At 39.9% G+C, this 21,052-nt stretch overlaps 1 protein-coding gene across 6 annotated transcripts in view; it reads right to left on the bottom strand.

Annotated features, from left to right (window-relative positions):
- Positions 1 to 18: 18 nt before the first annotated feature.
- ENPP2 (ectonucleotide pyrophosphatase/phosphodiesterase 2) overlaps positions 19 to 21,052 on the bottom strand; it is a 69,189-nt gene continuing 48,155 nt past the window's right edge. For 4 of the 6 annotated variants that reach the window (XM_062627120.1, XM_062627119.1, XM_062627114.1 and 1 more), the window contains exons 13-26: positions 19,702 to 19,813; positions 18,416 to 18,541; positions 16,417 to 16,448; positions 15,486 to 15,613; positions 13,365 to 13,452; positions 13,154 to 13,241; positions 12,115 to 12,287; positions 11,763 to 11,814; positions 11,139 to 11,275; positions 10,507 to 10,642; positions 9,276 to 9,353; positions 6,671 to 6,803; positions 5,844 to 6,000; positions 19 to 629 (exon numbers count right to left, since the gene is read on the bottom strand). In XM_062627120.1, the coding sequence (XP_062483104.1) occupies positions 459 to 629; positions 5,844 to 6,000; positions 6,671 to 6,803; positions 9,276 to 9,353; positions 10,507 to 10,642; positions 11,139 to 11,275; positions 11,763 to 11,814; positions 12,115 to 12,287; positions 13,154 to 13,241; positions 13,365 to 13,452; positions 15,486 to 15,613; positions 16,417 to 16,448; positions 18,416 to 18,541; positions 19,702 to 19,813 (1,611 nt within the window). In that variant the 3' untranslated portion in view covers positions 19 to 458. The remainder of the gene's footprint in view (positions 630 to 5,843; positions 6,001 to 6,670; positions 6,804 to 9,275; positions 9,354 to 10,506; positions 10,643 to 11,138; positions 11,276 to 11,762; positions 11,815 to 12,114; positions 12,288 to 13,153; positions 13,242 to 13,364; positions 13,453 to 15,485; positions 15,614 to 16,416; positions 16,449 to 18,415; positions 18,542 to 19,701; positions 19,814 to 21,052) is intronic. The other 2 variants (XM_062627115.1, XM_062627116.1) reach the window with 1 other exon arrangement.

Below are 21,052 nucleotides of genomic sequence, written 5' to 3'. Positions count from 1 at the left end.
AAATCAAAACACATTAAAAAAACTGAATGTGTGGTTTATTATATTTAAGATGCTATTTGTCTATAGGGTTTAAATATGTCTGTCATATAGTTAACAGTAAATGAATGTAATTTTACATGTTCAGTATTTTGATACACAGTACAGGACTACAAGTGTGGTAAAGGAACATGGGAAATTAATATTTCCGTGATGCACGTATCAAACCCTGCAGCACCACTTAAAAGCTCGGAGTAGGGCCTCAAGCTGCAGTATTACAAGCGCTACTAAATAAACCAAGAGACATACCTATATTAAACATTAGAGAAACAAACAAATGACACAAGGGTTTAATATTTAAGATTTGATACAGGATTAAAATACTAATATTTTTAATGTCCTGGTTTCAAATTAATAAATATAAAAACAATATAAAAATATACACCAGTTGATAAAAGGATGCACTGAGTAAGGTTAGAAAGCTAAATTTCACTTTCAAACGTATGCAGGTATGTCTTTAGGGAGAGGATTTCTGTGTAGCTGCGACTGGTCTTTCGGAAGAAGTCCAAGCTTGTGAGCTGTTCGATGTCACGCACACGTGCAGTATGCATCTTAAGGAGATCTTCAACCCACTTCGATTCATCCTCCAAGCTCTGAAAGGTAAAATAAAGTTTTATCACATGCCACGCCAAAATCAGCTCCAAAAGCAAATGCAACTTTTCTAAACGTTGGGTCCATCTGAAGAATCTCTGTGCCCTGTTCAAGAATGACTGAGGTAAACAAGTTCCAAGAAAACAGATTTGAAACATACAAGATGATTCCTATTTTATTTTGGGACCCATTTTATGATGGGATGGAGACAACGACCATAGTCATCTAGGAAAAGCTGGACTGATGCTGCAGGCGTTGCCGAAGAACAGCCATATGCTTTTAGAATATCCATTTGTCCCTATGTCTTTTTTTCTCCCACAGAAGAGCTCCATATTCATCAATTGTGTGTTACTAAAGCCCAAACACCAGGCTGTTTAGCTTTGAACCCTGCCTCTACACATTATTCTTATTTGACCAGCACCTCTAGCATAATATTCTTTTAAACTTTCCACTTTAATGTTAGGATTACAATTCATTGAACAGTTGGGATTATGGTTTTTGTTGTACCTGTAAAATCCTGTTATTGGAACATACATATTATACACTGATAGAAAAGAAGACTTCCACTAAGCATTTCCCAATATGAAAAGGCAGGTGATGCTGCCAGAGTGTGTGGTTTGGGTAGGGTTGCATGGGTGTAATCTTTCTTAGGAGACTGCTCCTGCTGCATACCTTGTGCCAGATCCAGCACATGTTGGAGCCATCCACCAACTTAATGTAACTCGTACATCAGAAAATTGGCCCTGCAACACACTGCAGTTCCTGGCTCTTTTGAGTACGTTAACAAGCCCAGTGAAAAGTCCTATGAGCATCGCAGTCAGCCCTGCACAGCAGGGAGCAGACGTGGGAAAAGGACAGAGCAAACAGGACTTTTCCCCCTTTGGCCTCTCTGGCTGGTACAGCGACACCACTGCTGGGGAAGCAAGTTAGGAATGGAGGGTTGTGCCTCTGGCCATTTGGACTCCATGTGTGGTTTGGAAATCTTGCTGATAAAAATCTATTTCTGGGCTGACTCCTGAAAATGGGCCCTTTTCTGGCTGTCTCAAGGTCTCCCTGCAGAGTGGTCCTCTCGCTGATCAAGGCTAAGCTTCAGCAATGCCACAGCCTACCCAAAGCAGTAGATGAGCCATGGACAAGGCAGCGGGTTGCCCTGCAAGGGCCAGGAGGGCGAGCGTGATCATTTGCAGAGAGAGGTCACCAAGTACCAGCTTAGGTCACTGCTGGCTGCTCTAAAGCAAATTGCCATGACCCAGTTAGTGCTTGTCTGGTTTTTCTTGGCTCAGAACAGACTTTCCTCTCAACCTGAGGATTAGCAACCTGCAGCTCAAAACCAGGCCTTGGAGCATAAGAAGATGCATGCAAACTAAGAGTGAAGAGAAAGGAAAGTGCCCTCCTCACACCCTGCAGTGCTGTGGCCGTGCTGCAGGAATGCCACTGCTTGGCAGGATTTGGCTGAAAGAAGCCCCCGACTCAGCCTTTCTTCTAACAATCAGGTTGCTACTGTACAAAGGAGCCTCAATAGCATTATTACTACATTGCAAATGCAATCACTGTGACATTTTGTTGTATTCAAGCCTTCCTTCTGAGCAGGAAATCTACATTTTACAGAGCTCTGAGGGAAGTCTCATTGCTACAAAGCTCGCTCTTTTTGAATATAAGGAGGACTCCTCTAAATGTTTGCGAAAGGTCTGTAATATGAACATGAATAAATCACAGGACTGTGAGGTTGGTTTAAACCAAGTCCAGCAAGACAGCTCCACAAAATCAATCAACTGATCTAGATTGTAGTTTTTCCTCTTCACAGCTGGCCCATGAAACTTCAGGTCCAGCAGGAAGAATTTTAAACATAATAATCAGCTAACAGGGTATTATATTACTGAAAAACAATTAATTAAGTATATATATTTAAAATTATAGTTTTCTCCATCAGTGCCGGATAGTAGCACCTGAATAGTAGAGTCTTAGAAGGAAAAACTAACAATTGAAAACATGGAGGTAAACATAAGTAGGCAACCAATTAGGAGGCTAGCCTAAAATTCACAGGAAAAAATACTAGATATTCTGGACAAAAGATGGATGTCAGATTATTAGTTGGGAAAATTGAACATGATCAGAATGTAGATAAGGTGGGTGAGGAGCCCGCTTACTAAAAAGAGAAATTTGAAAGGGAAAATTGTGGCCTGGAGGAGGTTTCTAGTAGGGTTCCTTCAGCTTTGATATTGAAAAGGGGTTTGTGTAATGTTTTCATACATGCTTTTTGTGCCAAGGTCATTGGTGTGCTAGTAATAACAAACCAAAAAACAAAAACTGTGAGCTCCTGTCAATGCAATGGAAGACTATAAGGAACTTGTAAATGCTCCATCCCTGGCAGTGTTCAAGGCCAGGTTGGACAGAGCCTTGGGTGACATGGTTTAGCGTGAGGTGTCCCTGCCCATGGCAGGCAGGCTGGAACTGGATGATCTTAAGGTCCTTTCCAACCCTAACTATTCTATGATTCTATGATTCTAACACTGTACTGGAGGATGAAACCCAGTCTGAAACACTATTGCTTAATGAATGAGCCCTGCAGGAAGATACCCTTCTGTAATAACCAACATGCTGGCTGAGAAGTGGCATCAATGAACCCAGATTTCTGACAGAAATTAAGATTAATTTAAGATTTAAATTTAAGATTGCTATAGGACAAGAGGAAACAGCCTCCTCAACGTGCACCAGGGGAGGTTTAGATGGAGATGAGGAACAATTCCTTCCTCAAAGGATGCTCAGGCATTGGAACAGGCTGTCTGGGGCAGTGCTGGAGTCACTGTCCCTGCAAGTGTTCACACACCATGTAGATGAGGCCTTCAGTGCCATGAGTTAGTGGTGGCCTTGGCAGTGCTAGGATAAAAGTTGGAGTTGATGATCTTAAAGGTCTTTTCCAATGTGGTTATTTCTATGATTCTATGCAGATGCAGTACAGTATGAAACTGGGTTATCCACAATGACAGTGAAAATTTCTGCTAAACTGGGATTTTCTCACATGAAAAGGCAGGCAGAAGAGAAGGACCTGGGTGTATTGGTTGTGTGTGACTCTGAGCCACCATTATGAGCACAGCTATGGAAAAAGCAAATCCTAGATACTATCAAAGGAGCTGTGTTCAGTGGAAAGAAAATCACTTTCATTTTGAGATCTCAGCTGGAGTGCTTATCTCCTTCATGTTCCAGGCAGGGTAAAAAAGAGGAAAAAAACCAGTCTGGAACAGATGCATGGGAAGGCTACCAAAGTGCTCATCCTTTCTTACAAACAGAGCAAAAAAGATCCTGGGTCTCCCATGAACAGAGAGAAGTATATGCCTTGAGAATCATCATAAATCATCACTAGAGTAAATCCCAAAGAAGCCCAGTGAAGGGCTATTTAAGCCATAGAAAAATGTTGACACAAGAATAAATGGGTATAAGCTCACCATGAATAAACACAGCTTGGAAATGGAACAAATTCAAATAAGAAGAGTAGCGGTGTTCTCCAACAGCCATGTAAAAAGAGAGAAAGTGTGTGCAACAAGGGCAGAGTGGGGGGAAAGCTAATATTTCTTCAGACCTTATAAGAAACCTGTGGAGAGGTTAAGGAAAAATTCTTATATTACCCCATTCATTTCACCCATTAAGTATGTAAGGTTTTACAAAACCACTTCTTTGAACAAATAAAATGGAACACGATGGGCAGAAGTAAGACTGATGCTGAATTTGAAAGGTAAAATTTTGTCTAACTGTATTTTCATTCGAGAGCTACATTTAAACAATTTTGGAGTGTTTCTTTGCCATGTAAAAAGCATAGACCAGTATCTGCTAATAACCTTGTAGTATCACTGAAGTTCCTCCCAGAACTGCAAATACCATAAGTAGTATGACCTATAGGAAAAAGAAGCCTGGGTTGGAAATATAAGAAACCAAAACCTAAAAGAGGCCATTACTCTAAACACCTCATAAAAAAGATTTCAGCATTTTAAGAGGACTGTGTCACGCAATATAGGAGAAAGAAATAATTGACTGTCATAAAATTACATATGGGCAGAGATACAAGAACAGAGGCACAAATAACTGCCAGATTAGTAACTTCAGGATCACCAACTGTATCTTGATTCAGAAGAGGAGTCCAGAGAATAACCACAATCAAATATATGTAGGACTTTCTGAGACTTCTGATGGAAGACATCTCCGCCCAAGGAAGTTAAGAGTCTAAACAAGGGGAAGCCAGATCTGCTTGAGAGAGAGCGATACTGCTTCAAAAGCATGGTTTTAAAATGAGGGACCTGAAAGCAGGCGATGTTTGATGAATGAGAAAGAGACAGTGTTCCAGGTGAATTGTGTACAGAGTTGGAATGACTATTTCTGCCTGTAGCTGGAATAGGAGTCTTCACTTTTTTGTGCCAATACAAAATTCATAACATTAATGCGTTCATTCAGGAAACGGCCTCCTGGCAGCCTATAGTGAAGTGTCTGTGTGCAGGAATCCGCACAGCTGTGTAATGGGAGAACAAGTTCAGGCGGAAGGACAAGTCTAAATACAGCTGCCTGGGAGGACTGACGTCCTTGCAGAGCATCAGAGCTCATGGGGACCCGACTGCTCTGCTCCTGCATGGTAAGCTGCTGAGTGTGTGTTACTTTCTGTAGTGCTGACCAGACCAAAGCCTTTGTATTTCACAAAGATTCTTACACTATAGGATCTTGCAACCTAAAGGAAGATAGGAAAGGAACCAGAGGGTGTCTGCTCGTCTCTGTTAATAAGAAACCCAAATTTTCCCTTGAATCAAGACATATTCTGGAAACAGCAAGAATTGACACTCTGCCCTTGTCAGGTTTTAACATATAGTTTTAAGACTGTGTGGGTTGAATGTAATCATGCTGTCTGATGCACCCAGACTGCCATAGCAGAGAGACTATAGTGAACCTACACATGGAAACAGACCTCAGTAAAAACATCAGACCACTGCCAGCACAATACACCTACACACACAACCTCCCCCCAGTCTGCTCTGAAGTTACAATGACAGTGTCTGCCATAATGTAGAAGCCTACAAGTTGTTTACTGCCAACCTACTGTATGTCAGTTGTTCCAGACAATTTTAGGTGAAGTAATAGTTGAAGACATCAGTGAGCACTAGCATCTAATAGTAATGGGATTTCACATGTCCTAGGATCGTATTACCACAGGGCTACAGTAGTGCAGCAGAACTTACATTGCAGCTCTCATCGTTGTCAGGCCGGTGGGGAAGGATGTATGAGAGAGCAGAGAGTGGTCCATCACACTTGTCAGCTGGCTGAGTGAAATCTAAGCAGCTGGTTATGATGGCATAGTAATGAGTAGGAATGGGGATGGCGCTGCCTTCCACAAACCTGAGGAAATAAAGCAAACATTTATCCACAAAGGATAAACTTGTTTGGAAGAAGGTTACACAAACAATATGGTCTTTTCTCCTCTACGTGAGAGGACACATGTACACTGTTGAGAAGTGTTTGATTCCTAAACACTATCTGAAAATGAGTATTCAATTAGCTCATGTTTTGATACTGTGCTATAGAAATACCACACACCAGTTTTGATACTGTGCTATAGAAATACCACACACCAGTGCTGAAAGGTTACTTCAGTTCAGGGACAGAGAGGAAAAAGCATTACTGAATTAAGGAAAGACTTGAGTATCTAACTCAATAGCACTGCTATGGCTTGCTATGGTTTGATCTGGTATCCAGTTGTTAGCTCTTAAATTCTGAAGGATTTTATGGAAAACAGATTATTTGGAACATATTTCAGCTTCATCTCAAGGATGAATGAACACTTAATTGCAAAGTCAAAGTGAACAGTTACCTACAGAATTGTCAATCACTTATTTTAACTACTGTCCTACCTACAGGGGTATTCAGTCTTGATGGACAATAATTTTAGAAAGAACTAAAAAATTGCATCTCCTCCCAAAACTCTAATAATGTGCAGCTAATGAACTGCTTAAGACAAAGCCATCGTTTAGACAAGCAACAGGAAACCAATTTAAAGACAAACTCTTACTGTTTTATTTTGTCAGGTGTGTCATGTAAACCATCGAAGTCATAATCAAAGATTGGTCCACTTATAACATTGACTCCATTTCTTTCAGTGGCATATCTCTTCACCAAAACCCTTTGGAAATAGTTCCATACCTCTGTAAGGCAAAAAAAAAAGCCAAACCAACAAACAACTGAAAATAACATACACCACAATTTTTAGATGTCAAAACAAGTCAAGATTATAAACAATTCTTCTTTTCTCCTGAAAGTAAAAATCCAGTGGATTTTTTTTTTCCCTACCGCATTGGTAGGGAAAATCAAGGACTAAGCATTATAGATTTACTGCAGTTTCATTCAGTTAGGTCAATAAATCCTATTCAGGCTTCTTTGTTCTCTGTTGACTATTTTTCTCCCCAACCAGTGATAAAGGAAATGCATGGTACCACTCCCAGGCTAGCATTGCCATAGACATTGCACAGAGAGCCTGCTGTTCCTTCATCAAACAGCAGAAACAGCTATTCACGTGCTTTTGATGTCCCTGCAAACACTTCCTTTGTCTTTTTTATCTAGTTACAGGGAATGGCGCTGTGGCTTTTTTGTTGTTGCTGTTGTTTAATTCTAGAAAGGAAACAGCACCATAATTAAAAGTAAAAACCAAATATTTTAAAGGAATACAAAGGTATTTACAAAGGAGTTAAATGGATATAAAATGACTAATTTTTAAATGAGGTGCCATCAAGGATGCCCAAATTATGGCATGGCATCTCATTACAGCAGCTTATGGGAAGAGCATGACACTTTCTCCCACCACACCCCCCTCAACTTTACAAGTTAAGATGCTTGCAGAAACACACTGGAGTCTCCCATTACATCATTCTTTTCCGTCTTCTTTCCAACACTAATAGAAGTGTGTGTAAGCAAAACATCTCAGACTTGTAAAAGTTTAACTTTTGTCTTCTTGCCAGCTCAGTCCATTAAGTCCATGATTCCCTGGTGGTGATGGCAATGCCAGCAAGTTCCCCAGTACACCTTGTCCTGAGAGTGCTCAGGGCCACATGAACTCCCTGCTGGAGCTGACACAGAGGGCCCCACAAGCAACAGTCTAACAAGAACCTCAGCTGTGGTAAGCACTTGGCAGTACCCCTCCTCCAACTGCTTGCTCCTCCAATGCATCAGAATAAAAATAGCCCAAAAGGAAATGTTTCCCCCCTCAGTTTTCCAGCTGAATCAGTGCCCAACATAGGTACCTACTGCAGCCACAAAGACAGCAATGCCAGTGCAACAGGGGGCCAGCCCAAGGGCATCATCTTGGAGCTCCTGGAGCAGAGCAGGAGGTGCTTAAGGCATACTCACTACAGAAAACATGGATACAGAATTATTGCCTGGGAGGGATGTGATGGGACAGTGAATTAAAAAACCCAAAGAGCAGTGGGCCTCTGCAGCCACCACTGCCACCAAAGCATAAAACTGCCACCTTCTATTTTCCCTGGTGTGGAAAAAGCCCTGTGTAACACGCTTATAATCAGCTCTCAGCATTGCAACCTGCACACATGCAGTGGTTCATAACAGAATGGTATCAGTTCCAGCATTTTTTCTTAGGGAGTCCTTCACCCACTTGTGATGAAAAGGAAGGTCATTAGACAAAATAAGCTGCTAGTGGTGGGTTGTTCTCCTGTGATTAGAATCATGGCTAATTTACTTAGACTAACATTAGCATAAAAGCATTTTTATGAAGTGATTTGAGTGGGAAATCCCCAATAATTTTGCACTCTGTAATCAGTTAAGTGCCTTTGCTTATACTTCCAGCAAACATCACCGCTTGTTCCTACTCAGAGGTTTTTCAGTTAAAACACTCTTTTCTGGTTAAAAAGAAAAAGCTTCCCATAGGCTTTGATGTTTATCCAAACCTCTCTGGCCTAAAATCTGAATTGGAAATCTCACAAGAACAGGCTTTTGAGATTCTTCCAAGGCTTCCCAATTCCTGCCAAGCCAAAAATGCCACCAGAATAGTCTGATGGTTTTCCTACCTCTTGGCAAAACTAGAGAGAAAAAGGATGTGCAGACAAAAGAAATGTTAATACTATATCCCTACAGTGCTGAAAGTTTCAGCCAGGTTAAAGTCATTCCTCATTTATTTTCCTTTTGCCTTTTCTTTATAGGTAATAAATATGTTAGGTCTCCCTCTAAGGGCATGGAAAGAAAGAATTAAAAGTAACCACTTGTCCCTGAACTACAACAACATGCTAAGTGCACATTCCCAGGTTTGAGAAGTAAAAACATGTTGCTGAAGTACGCTCTTCACTAGCTTGAGCTACAGACAAGAAAGTGTGAATTGTCTTGCACAAACTGAATTACTGTGGCATGAGGTTGCTGAACTACATCAAGTCTGTGCTCTTCTCTTAACCCAGCTCCAAGGAAAATAAACCGTACTTACAATGTAAGTCTTTCTTGCGGTATTGTGCCTACCCATACCTAGAACTATACAGGTGCCCACATGCATTATCTCCTGGCTACAGGGAACTCAACTTTGTGTTCTAAACTTGTCCCATCAATTTATTCCATAGTCCAACACACATATTAGGCAATAAGTTGGGAAAGAGAAGTACAGCCATGAAAAGGGTACTTACTTTTGAAGGCAGGATACATTGGAATGATATTTGTTATTAGAAAAGCATCATATTTGGCTTCTGCAGAGGAACTTAATTCTGAAAATAATAAAACAGAAAATATTAACAAGATGAAATGTCAGAAATTCAAAGAATATAAAAATGTTTTTAGGAATGGCTTTGGAGACTAACCAAAGGAAACACTGTCATCTAAACAGCAATCTGGATGCTATATTCAGAAGTGTGCATTATATGCATACAATTTGTCTTCAATGTGACAACTGGACGTGGAAAGTGAGGATGTTATCTTTGCTTCAACCGTCAACAAGTTCAAATACTTTTATAGCTCATCTATTTTTGCAGTTTTCAAAAGCAGAGAGCGGCTTTGCAGGATTTTACAAAAGAGGCAATTTCCAGGGAGAGGAGTGCAGGATTATCTTCTAATTATGAGCAAGCTTTTGCACCAGTAATTCCGTATCAGAAATCCACCATAAAATATTTCAGCCACTGAGTGAGGAAGCAGAGCAATGAAGTTCATAACTGTGAGACAGTTGTGTGCCTTGAACATTATCTAGCTCTGGAAGATTGTTGCTCCAAGGCTGAATCAGGACACTCATTTATGCAAGTGTTCTACTAGCATTATCCCTGTGGCATGGTTGAAATTTTTACAGTATGCAATGACCTACTTTGGATTTATAAATTAAATATACATTTATCTTATTGCTGTTTGAATTAAAAATTAAAAACTCTGACTAGATTCCTAGTTCGTATAAGCTGGTATCTACCTACTGACTTTAAGTGGTCAGGTTTTGAAGACTGTCTTCTAGCTTGTACTCCTATTCTGTGCACTTGTTTGTTCACCTTTATTAACTAAACTGGGACACTGCACTCTTTACTGCATGAAGCTGGGCATCAGTTTGGAGCATCTTTCATGGAGATGAGGGACCACAGCAGTGGCATTGGGTCCTTGGTCCTCCACAAGGAGCAAGGAGCAAGAATAATGTATCAATTCCTTTGGGGCCCATACATGATGCAGGTGAAGGAGCAGCTACTCTGAGGTGGAGACATCACAGAGGAAGGAATCACCCTGGAGCAGGGGGAAATTAAACCATTCCTACCTCTTCTTTCCCAACAATCTCAAATACTCCTTAGTCTGATTATATCTGGAGGAAGCTGTGTCATACCTAAAGTTTTCTCTAACAAAAAAGACCATTACAAAACCTCTAGGTATTAAAAATCTCTCTGAACTTACGAGGAGGGAAGAGGAAGCCATAGGAGAGCTGTTTGTCTCCTCTGTAGGCTGCACAGCTCTGGCTGTTCCCAGGAGAAATGCGGAGGTCGGGCCTCACACAGCTGGCCAGGTGCTCCGGGACACCAGATACCTCTGCCTGCATTGAGGAATATAGACAGAAATGACAAAGAAAGCAATTCCAGCATTTATAGCTAAAATAAAACTATTTCATATAGTCAACATTACATGGAAGACCTTGTGTGGAATAAACCACTTAGCTGTGCAAGCAAAACCTGCTCCTGCATCTGCTGCAAAGCCCTTCTTTCAGGAATTAAGTCACCATGGGAAATAACCCCAATGAAATTGCTGCTTATTCCATCACAGTAAAACAAACCCGCATCAAGCAAAACTTAGAAAGAAAATGAAACAGAAAAGAAATATACAGCCCTTTCTGCCTTAAAACTCTTTTCTCCTGAAGGAAAAGAAGGTTTTTGGCACTGTTTACAACTGTGTTTCTGGAATTTACAACATAATTTCTGGTGGGAAAAATCTACCCAGGGAAGGGAAATTTTAGGTCTTCAAGAAAAGAGGTACTGAGCAGATTTCCCCAGGAGTTTTTTAAGCACTTTTTTAAGACCAAACACAGAACTAACCTGTTTAGATACAGTGTAGGATGTCCAGAGAGGCATCAGGAATGTTTCACTGTAGCCACTTTCAAAGTCATGGTGATGCAAGATGTTGTATTTTGTGCGGTACAGTACTGCAGGGCGCCCATAGAGAAGATGCTTCTCTACAAATCAGAAGAAATTACATTTACATTTATTACTGAAAACTTTAAAGGTCAAAAGGAAAAAAGTGTCTTCTTTCCAACTCATGCTGAATTTACAGTGATCCTTAATCGAACACTGATGCTGAATAACAGCTAAGGAAATCTTTCAACAGAGAGAGCAGCAATTTATCAATAGTTTTGGATAGGATCCCCATTCCAGGATCACAACCCCCTTTGAGGTTAAAAGTCCATTTTGCACATCAAAGTTTGTTGGAATCATAGCATGGAAAAAGGGTATTTCTCCAAACACAGGAGACTCCACAAGGATCTTTATGTCCACATTTCAGTCACACATGAGGTGATGACTTTTTTTGTACCTTTAAGTCAACCCCTATCCTATCACTCCTGCCACTATTCTTCAGACTTTCCTTCCTATGTTTATTCTAAAGTCTCTCTCAAAGGGGAAGCAAAAGTGGTCACTCAGTAGAAGGGTACTTTTATCACTTACCTTCTGTTCCCTTAACATGAAAGCGCTTGTTGAGTTCATCCAACTTGTTCTTCTCAAGCATAAAAAAAAAGGAAACAAGATTAGGATCACTGGAGCACTCTGACTTCTAGTATTATTAGACAGCTAAGCAAAACATCTAAGCAAAACAAAACTAGAGAGATGAAACACTGATAATTTTTTTGTTTCCTGTTTTACAAAATGCCAGAATTGTTCCAAAAGGGCACAAACACTTCACAGGAAGGATCTGGGGAATTCTTACAGATCAAATCCTCACAAAAGAGATAAAATGGCCTCAACTTTACTAGGCAACTGTTGCAAATGGTGGAAACTTCAGCAGATCCTAAACACCTACCTTATCATCACATGTACATCCTATATCAAAATCTGAAGCAGAAGGTAGAGCAACAGGATAGAGTGGTTTAGCAACTTCATCTGGCACAGTTGGTTTATAAACATTGGCTCTCAGCAGGTGATTTAAACTTCCATGGGTGCCATTATTGGGAGCAGGCTTTAATCCAAGCAGATCTATGAAACCACCAAACACAAACAAATGATGGTTAGGTTGTAAATATGTATTCAGCAGCATCTCCACTTATAAGCATTTACTTGCAATACTTTTTACACCCAAAACAAGTAAATGAATGCTTTTAATGCAATAAAAATACTAACATTTTGTCCACACCATAAAACTGCAGATGCTGGCTGAATAGTATGGTAGCCTTTATGACAGGAAAGTTTGTTCACATCAAGACTGGTAAACAATTTAACTACTCCTGCAGCTTCCAGTGCAAACCTACAGTCAATGTATAATGACCTTACACCAGCCAACTGAAACACAGGGTTATTTAAGTCACCTGCTTTATAGAGAAGGGCTAATTATCTTTTTAGTATTCAATATTTGAAACAAAAAGTTTAAATAAGTGACATGCACACACCTTTGGCTTGGAACTTTTATTTCACTGGAAAATCAGTATTAAAGTTCCTAATGAAAATACATCATCGGGTTCTTCTTTGCTGTTATAGTATGAGTTCAGGGAACACAATCATACCAGGAGATGACATAGAAATCTAAGTGATGTTCCTTAGCTGCTCCATGAGAACTGCGGGTTCTTGCTAGACTGCTGAGGTGTGGACACCACGCACTGTAGTGCTGTGTATTTGAACTTTGCCAAGCTGCATGCGGCAAAATTATGGGACCTCCCCCTTTACTGGCCAGCTGCTAGAGTAGAGCAAACTGAGGCCCTGAAGAAGAGCCTTCAACCCTCCTTGACAAAAGACAAACGTTTGGGACTGGGGAAGGGACACTGGGAGGAAGTCAGGGCATGTGCTCATAGGTGGCTAAATGAAGCCCTCTTAGTTAAAACAGCATGTTTCTCAAGTAGGTAGCTTACCACACATGACGTTGTAAAGTTCAATATTTTCAAAAGGAGGTACTTTGGTCTTATATTTGAATGTAGGGCCATAACCTATAAAGACAGTCTTAAGGAAAAAAAAAAAAGTCATTAAAAGGTAGGGTTTTTCAGTGAATATTTATGTTTTAGAGACCTCCAATTTCTTCTGCCTTTAATGACCCTCCCACAAAGGTTACTGCATTACTCATACCTGCATGCTGTTTATCTTGTTGTCATAGCCATGGTCTCCATGGAAGAAACATTTTCCTGTTGGTTTCTTGTAAACATCCACAGCTTTCCTAAATTGAAAAAAAAATTAGAATTTCCTCAAAGGTGCAGGTGGTTGACCTGATAACATACAACAGAGGTAGGAGGGATAAGGTTACAAAGCAGTTCATTGCTTATCTTCCTTGAATAGCAGTAGTGAGGACCGCAGGCTCATCCAACAACCTCAGGGTTTCCCCCTCTGCTCCCACTATAAAAGGGTGCAAATCTAACCCAACTCTTACTCATTGACAACAACCACAGCATCTGTTTACTTATCTTCTCAGTTTCTCGTATCACTTCATTTCCTACAAACTGGAGGTATTTTGGACCATACTCTTCCAATCCTCAAAAGACCAACAGAGGCTTCTAAAAAAGGACTTTTGTGATGTTACAATGCTGTAAAGCACTTTTACCTGTTTGCCTTGCATCCAATAAACTAAAAATGGGGAGCAGAAACAAAGCTGGAAGGAAAACAGAAAGATTCTAATGAATAGTTGAGGAAGTAAGTGCTGTATCATAGGAATATTAATCACCAGCTTGTTACTGGTAGTTTTGGTTTGTTTTTTTTTTTTAATATGTGGAAAAAGAAGCATTATGTCATAGGAATTATAAGCATGAGCTTGTTTGGAGTACTTTTTTTTTACTCTTTTATGAGTGCCACATGCAGGCAATACATACAGTGGAGCACATTATCTTACAAGTTAATTTCTTCATCCGCGATAAAATGATGCTCATTTTGGCCTGGTAAATTACTAGAGTTACAGCAATCAGTTCTGTAACTGCCATTTTCCTGGCTGTGAATATACAACAAATTGCAGTTACATTAACAAATGAATTACCGGTGAATGTAATTTCAGAAGAACTAATGCATAAATAAGCCAAAGAAAGTCTGATGTAATTAATAAGAAATTACTAAATGTAAATCAACTTTGGCCATCCCATCAGTTCCAGTAAAATCTGTAAAACTGAAACTTTTATAGGCCTAAGTATGATTCTTTGAAATGTATATAAACCCTAGCCACAGAAACTGCACAGGGCAGCTGGCCAGCCAGCTAGTAGAGTTATGCAAGAAAAAAATTGGGGTTTCTCATTCACTGCTTCAGCAGAGTGATCTTTGCATAATTCATGGAAAGATAAGCACAGATGTCAAAAGACACTTGCAACACATCGTGTGCATGCCTGGCAGCTATATGGGCAAAAAACCCTACCATAATTTAAAGCTCATTACAGTTTACCATCAGCCAAAACCTGTGTCATCTTCCAAGAACCACTGAGTCAATTTTATGCATAAAGACCCAGCCATTCTTACACTGTAATACACAACATGTGTCAAAAGATCGAAGCAAGAAACAGAATACATACTAAACCTGAAAGGGGTGCACAATTCATACACAAAGGCTACTCCTCTCCTGTTCCCCCTATATATATATGTGCCAACTTGTTTTTCCTCACTTGATTTTTAGCCGACTGGGAAAATTTAAATTTGCCCATATTTTATAACTGAAAATCCTGAGGCGTATGGGGAAGAACAACCCAAAACAGGGCTTTTTTTGAGGTAATGCATCTTGGATTTCTATGATTTTGTTTTCCAACTCAGTGAGCTGCTGGCACTTTGATGGCCACCCTGTCATACCCTTCCACATGTTTTCAGGCATTTACCCACTCTGCCAGTAACTGTTTCTTTTCCATTTACCTATTGCATGCACTCAGCCTCTTGTTCCATAACATCCCTGGTCAGTCACATACAGCTTCCCCTTCCTTCCATATTCCCTGCTTCCCAATTTGAATATGCTTGCATTAAAAAAGCTTATCAGCTTCTATATTTGAGCTAATCAGTCAAAAAAACACAGAGCTGCTTGAGGAAACAAATCTGGGTTTCTGCCCTCTGTCCAGCTACTGATTTTCCCAAAACTTAAACCACTTTTGTGTCCTCAGACGCATAGCCTGCACCAAACGTCATTGAACCTTACCATGAGTTCAAAACTCAAGACAGGGCAATCCCAGGTGTTTCATTCCTTAGAGAAAAAGGCTGAAAATCAGGACGGAAGCAAAAGCAAGAGTTTACCTTGCCACATGCCATTTGCGATCCACCAGTAAATGGACATCCTCAATTCTTCTGTTGTAAGCATAGTGCAAGCGCTTAGGCAGATGCTGTTTCAGGTAAGGCTTGAAATGCTGGTCTGGCTTTCTACACTAAAAAATGAACAGTTACAAATTACACTGCTGTCAGTTGGCTTAGACGCACATAAAGCCTTGAACTACAGAAATCAAGCTGTTTAGGTCATTACTGATGTGTTGAAAACAAAGTGTACATCTAAAGTATGTGGTCCACCCCTTCTGTGCAGTATTTACGTAAGATCAGGGCCCAGGGAGTCATTCAAAGATGTATTTGGAAAGCTCCATTCTCATGACAGTCTTTTTGAAAGCATCATGCAAAACATCACACTTATTTAGCCCAGGGATGAAGAATTTTATTCTAACTGGACCCAAACTTAAGTTTCAGAGGAAAGCTGAATGCTCAAAATATCTCTCATCTGCAGATATATTTAAAACCATCTGGTTACAAAATCAGATTTTTTTTTTAATCAGCTTTTATTTTAACACTTTTTTCCCCATTAAAAGCAAGGTTATAGTTGGAGGCTATCAAATGAACTTTTTTAACATCTTCAAAGTGCTAGTAAAATATTTACCCTAAAATATTAGTTTCCATTTCTGAAGGAATGAATAAACAGATTCAGTTCAGGGAGTCAAGGTGGTCAGAGAGATTCTGGCTCTGCACTACCCAAAAAGGTTATAAAAGCTCCTACAGCAGCAAACAGTGGAATTTATGACAAACATTAATCTGTACTCTTGAAGGGCACCATTTAACACTCTTTATTCATGCTTGGTTTTCCTGCCTAAAGAGTGAGGAGAGAATCCTGAATAATGCACCAAATTAAGATGTGATGTGAGCAGTGCAGTGTAGACAGAGATGCCTCCAAGTCCTAAATACTTACTGTAAGGTTGGCAACAATCACTTTAGGGTCATCTGTTAAGCAAAGAAAAAAGAAAAAAAAAAGACAAAAATATAGAAGATGAACAATTTGCAGAATAAAATACAAGAAAAAAATACAGCTTTACAGAAGAATTGTTCCTAAAAGTTGGCTAATTTTACTAAAAGTACAGTGTATATATCATGCAAAAAGCCACAGTAAAACATTCTGGATATGTCTTTGGACTATTAAAGGGACACGCAAGATGTAGAAGGTCTAAAACCAGCAAAGGTCTAAGGAAGGTCTAAAACCACAGTCCACACTAACTCTGTTTTCTTCTAGGGGGCAGGGGTGTGTGAAAAGGTTGGGGTGGCATTTATCAGACCTGAGAGAAAAAAATAGGTTAAGAGAAGATCTTAGGAAATTAAAATCTCTTGCTTAATTATTACTGTTTTGGTTGCTTAAGTCATTATCTTGCTGAGCTTGGAATGAGCTCTACTGAATCTCAAAACATTGCAAAGGTGTGTCTGCAATATTGAGGCAGTATTATGGAATGGAAAAATGGACAAGGAATAAAAAAGTTCATAATTTGCCATTTCAGGGGACAAACCCAAGCTCTAAAACTAAGGAATATCTTTCTGTTTGTTTGTTTGCAGATATTCAAATTAGGAAGCTGCAGAGGAAAAAAGAGGAAAATGGTATTACAGGAAAACCCATAGTTTCTCAGCAATTTGGGAATTCAAGGGTTGAAAGATCTTAAAAAAAAACCATCAAACTAACAAACAAAACCACACACAAAGAAAAAAACACCCCGATGCCTGGAACCGAATACAAGATTTCAGTAGACTGCAAAGTACAAGAATTCAGTCTTTATGCTAGTCTAGTAAGTTTTATCAACATGCACAATATTTTCAACAGATCTTTACACACTCATTCCATATTCTTAGAGCATAAATACCCAGTTAAATTATAGTAAAATAAATGCATGCATAAATCAGATTCTAAGAAAGTTTTAGCACATTCTTATGATTCCTGCTATTATTCTGAAAACATTTACTCTTCAAAGATCTTTTTGTCAAATCTGGCCTCAACCAAAGTATATCTGAAGTGTTAGGGTGAGTCAGTTGGCTGACCTTCCCCTCTATCAAAAGTTGTCATCCTCGTAGCAAATGTTGCAAAAACCGTAGGTGCTTATGGTTAATTTATGAGTTTCACAGTTTGCATGGTAGCTTATGCTGCTGACAAAGCCAGATGTGCACTGGCATGCTGAACTAGAGCAACCACAGTGCTGGCACAAGCCCCGTCGAGGTACTGCTGCCCTGCAGGTGATAGTCCTCAAAGGAGCAGTAGTGATGCAGCTGGGTCTCTGATGCTTTAAATCACAGAGTAAGCTTCACTAGAGGACTCCTGCCTGAGCCCTGAGTGCTCTCATCAAAGACCAGATAATCTCAAACACCAAGTCAGGATGAGTTTCTAACAGCGCAGTACAAAAAAGCAGCAAGTTTTACTGTCAACACTGGCCCTGAATGCATGCTCTAAATCTCCCTTTTATCCTTCAACATCGCAGACCTGTTGCTGTTTAGCAACCCGTGTGTTCTCATCTGGGCCAAAAGTATGAAGAAGCTCCTAGATTCAAAATTAACAATTCATTTCTTTTCCATTAGCTCAGAAAAGGTACCAGATGCTTTTTTTATATATCAAATCCATGCATGTCTGAGGTACCCCAGATCATGCTTGGTGGCAGAGAGAAGTGCATGCATAAAGTCACAGTGACATGCAAGATGATGTGTGAAACTCTCTTTGAGTACTCACTCCTTGCTACAAAAAGGCAGGTTTTAACTCTGAATATTTCAGCCATCCTCTTGACACAGCTGTGTCACCATGGGGTCTGTGAACTACAGACTGCGAAGGGAGCAAGCAGCTGGTTTCCAGTGGGCTTCCATATGAATGTCCAGCCAACATGTACACTTTTTGGAGGGGATGGAGTCTAGTTCTCAGGACATAAAGGGTACAAGTAACTTACATTTTATGCTATTGCTAGACCTGGGGCGAATTCTCCCTAAAGATCCAGGCAGCAAAATTATATCTTCCACATTAGTGAGATAGTTGCTTAAAAATTCAGTTCTTTCACATGTAGTATCTTCCATCCCTGCAGAAGGAAATGAAAAATTAATCCAGCTTGAAAATAAATATGTTTTCCAAAACAGCACAAGAAGAGACTCCAAACAGCCTATGTATTCTTCCCTTTTGTTTGACTAATCTTGTTCCTTCCAGTGTTTTAATTCCAACATCAGACACTGGTAGGAGTCAAACTACGGGTGATTTTAGCACTTGCCTTCACAAGAGAAATACCAGTCTCAGCACCACAGAAACAGTCACCACATATACCATGTGTGCACTGACATATCTCCAAACTAAGCTCATGGAAAAATGGAAGTCTGTTTCTAGTTTAGTGTACTACTTTGGAGATGTTTGGGTTTTTTTAAACAAAGGATTTTAAGAGAAACTGCACACAAAAGGTATTGTCTGTTGGTGGTCTGTTCCAAGGCAGCCGCAGATAAACAATTCTCTTCTACAGCCGTTTGTGGCAGGGAGGAATGTATTCCCAGTCACAGGCGTTTGTCAGCGCAAAACTGCCTCCCCTGGAAATCTTCCCTGACCCTTGTGCTCTCTCCCCACAGCCAGAAAGGAGACATACGCCATTTTATTGTCAATGTAGTAGTTAGTGTGAGACTTTATTAAACAAAGTTCTAAACAGAAAAGGACCTTTGCTACCATCGCTAAAATGTTATGCAGAAGCAGGTTTATCTCAAACATGGTCACATTTTTCTTTAATAAAGCTTTCTTTTTTTCTTTGCTAATATTTACTATTCTGTTTATTGTAGAGTTTCTTCTGATGCCTGAAGGAATGAAATCTACTAAAAAATACCTCTGCTTTTGGGTGACTCTCTATCTAACCTTGACCCAATATATCATTTTACCGTTTTCCTCCTTCCCCCATTATTTTGATGACATTTCCCACCCAAGCTGGACACAGTCTCTTACTAATATTCCAGTCTTTCGCCTAGTAGGACAACTTGACTCACTTGGCCATGGAAATGTCTCGCTCTAAAGCCCCTGTCTCACTCTAAAGCCCCACTTCTCTCCTCATGAAAAGGAGAACAAGAACCTTAAAGATCATCCAGTTCCAATCCCCTGCCATGCGGAAGGGCGCTTTCCACTAGACCATGTTGCTCAAAGCCCCATTCAACCTGGCCTTGAACACTGCCAGGGGTGGATCATGCTGATAAAGAATATTGTTTATTTTACCATGATCACCAACAAATATGACATTGACACATCGATGTAGTTTCAACTGTTTCAGTCCATCCATTAGTTGTCCTACTGTCTTGTCAATCTCTCTCAGAGGATTCACCATCATCTGTGTAAACATGCAGATAGGAAAAAAGGTTAATGCTGTCATTGCAATGTTCCCATTCTACAAATGGAGATCCTTTGGCAAAATTCTGATAGGAAAACCATCCAGGTCAAGAGGCAAAGCCTTGGCTGAGCTGTTACACCTACAGTTATAGTCCCATTTCCTTTCCTATATCCACATTGTGATTTCATCATGAGAAAGTCCTGCTGAAATTCTGGTGCAAGACAGCAAAAGGTCTTTATGGCTGATCCTAGTCCTCCTATGGACACATGTAGATTTGGTAAGACAATAGATATCAGAAAAACACATGTTACTTTGGGGCATGGTTTGTTTCTCGTAGATAAATAGCAAGACTTTTAAAAGCTATTTTTTGTGAATAGTTTAGTCAAAATTTGAAGGTGAAGTGAAGTTTTGGGCTTGGGATTCATACGCCAAGTCACTTAATGAAATTCAAGTAACAATCTGATACTAGGATGACAATATGCAAGTCACTTGAGCAGCACATGGGGCTCAGAGGGAGCATTCTTCAGCTTCAGAGCCAAGAGTTTTCAACATATCAAATGGAAGTTTTGGCAAAATTGTCAACAGGCCCCAGAAGACATGGATGCAGTACTGCAATTTCTTCATTTAAGTTTCCTTTTCATCAAGCAACAAAACAGAAAACACCAAGACATGTTCATAGGACTTTGTTTTCAGCTATATGAAAATGAAAGATCTTTTACCAGATGGCACAGAGAAGGGAAACATTTTAAAGTAAGACTTTAGGCAGAGGACTCATATTTTGTTTTGGCTTTGAGAAGAAAACATTTCTTGTCATTATATGCCAACTTCCTCTTTGCTTCTCCATTTGATTTGGCTGGTCCAAGTCTCCACAACAAAACATCCTCCCATTGACAAACAGAATGCTAGCAAATTTTGAATCAGAAAAACCTAGACCTTGGCAGAATTTTCTGAGAAGAAAAAATAAACATCATGTTAGTTTGACCCAGAAAGAGACGGTTCAGAAATTCTCCTTCTGCATGAGTCATTAAGGGATGGATGTTAAACGAGTCTGATAGGTTTTGAGACAGGATATGTCATCTCCCATGCGGCACTATAAATACAGAGAGAAGAGGCTCATGAGAGATGGAATCACAGTGGGGAACAAGAAGAACAGTTTCTGCAACATATGGAAGTGGTTCAGGCAAAGAGTAAAATTTTGAAATACTTTAATTCAGGAAAGCCTGAGTAGTCAGTTCAGTT

Source organism: Pezoporus occidentalis, unplaced genomic scaffold, assembly GCF_034315485.1.
Source record: "Pezoporus occidentalis ecotype Australia unplaced genomic scaffold, CSIRO_AGI_Poc_V1 ctg3, whole genome shotgun sequence".
In the NCBI taxonomy this organism is placed as follows: domain Eukaryota; kingdom Metazoa; phylum Chordata; class Aves; order Psittaciformes; family Psittacidae; genus Pezoporus; species Pezoporus occidentalis.
The sequence above is the reverse complement of the archived record's forward strand: the minus strand, read 5'-3'. Positions and strand labels throughout refer to the sequence as shown.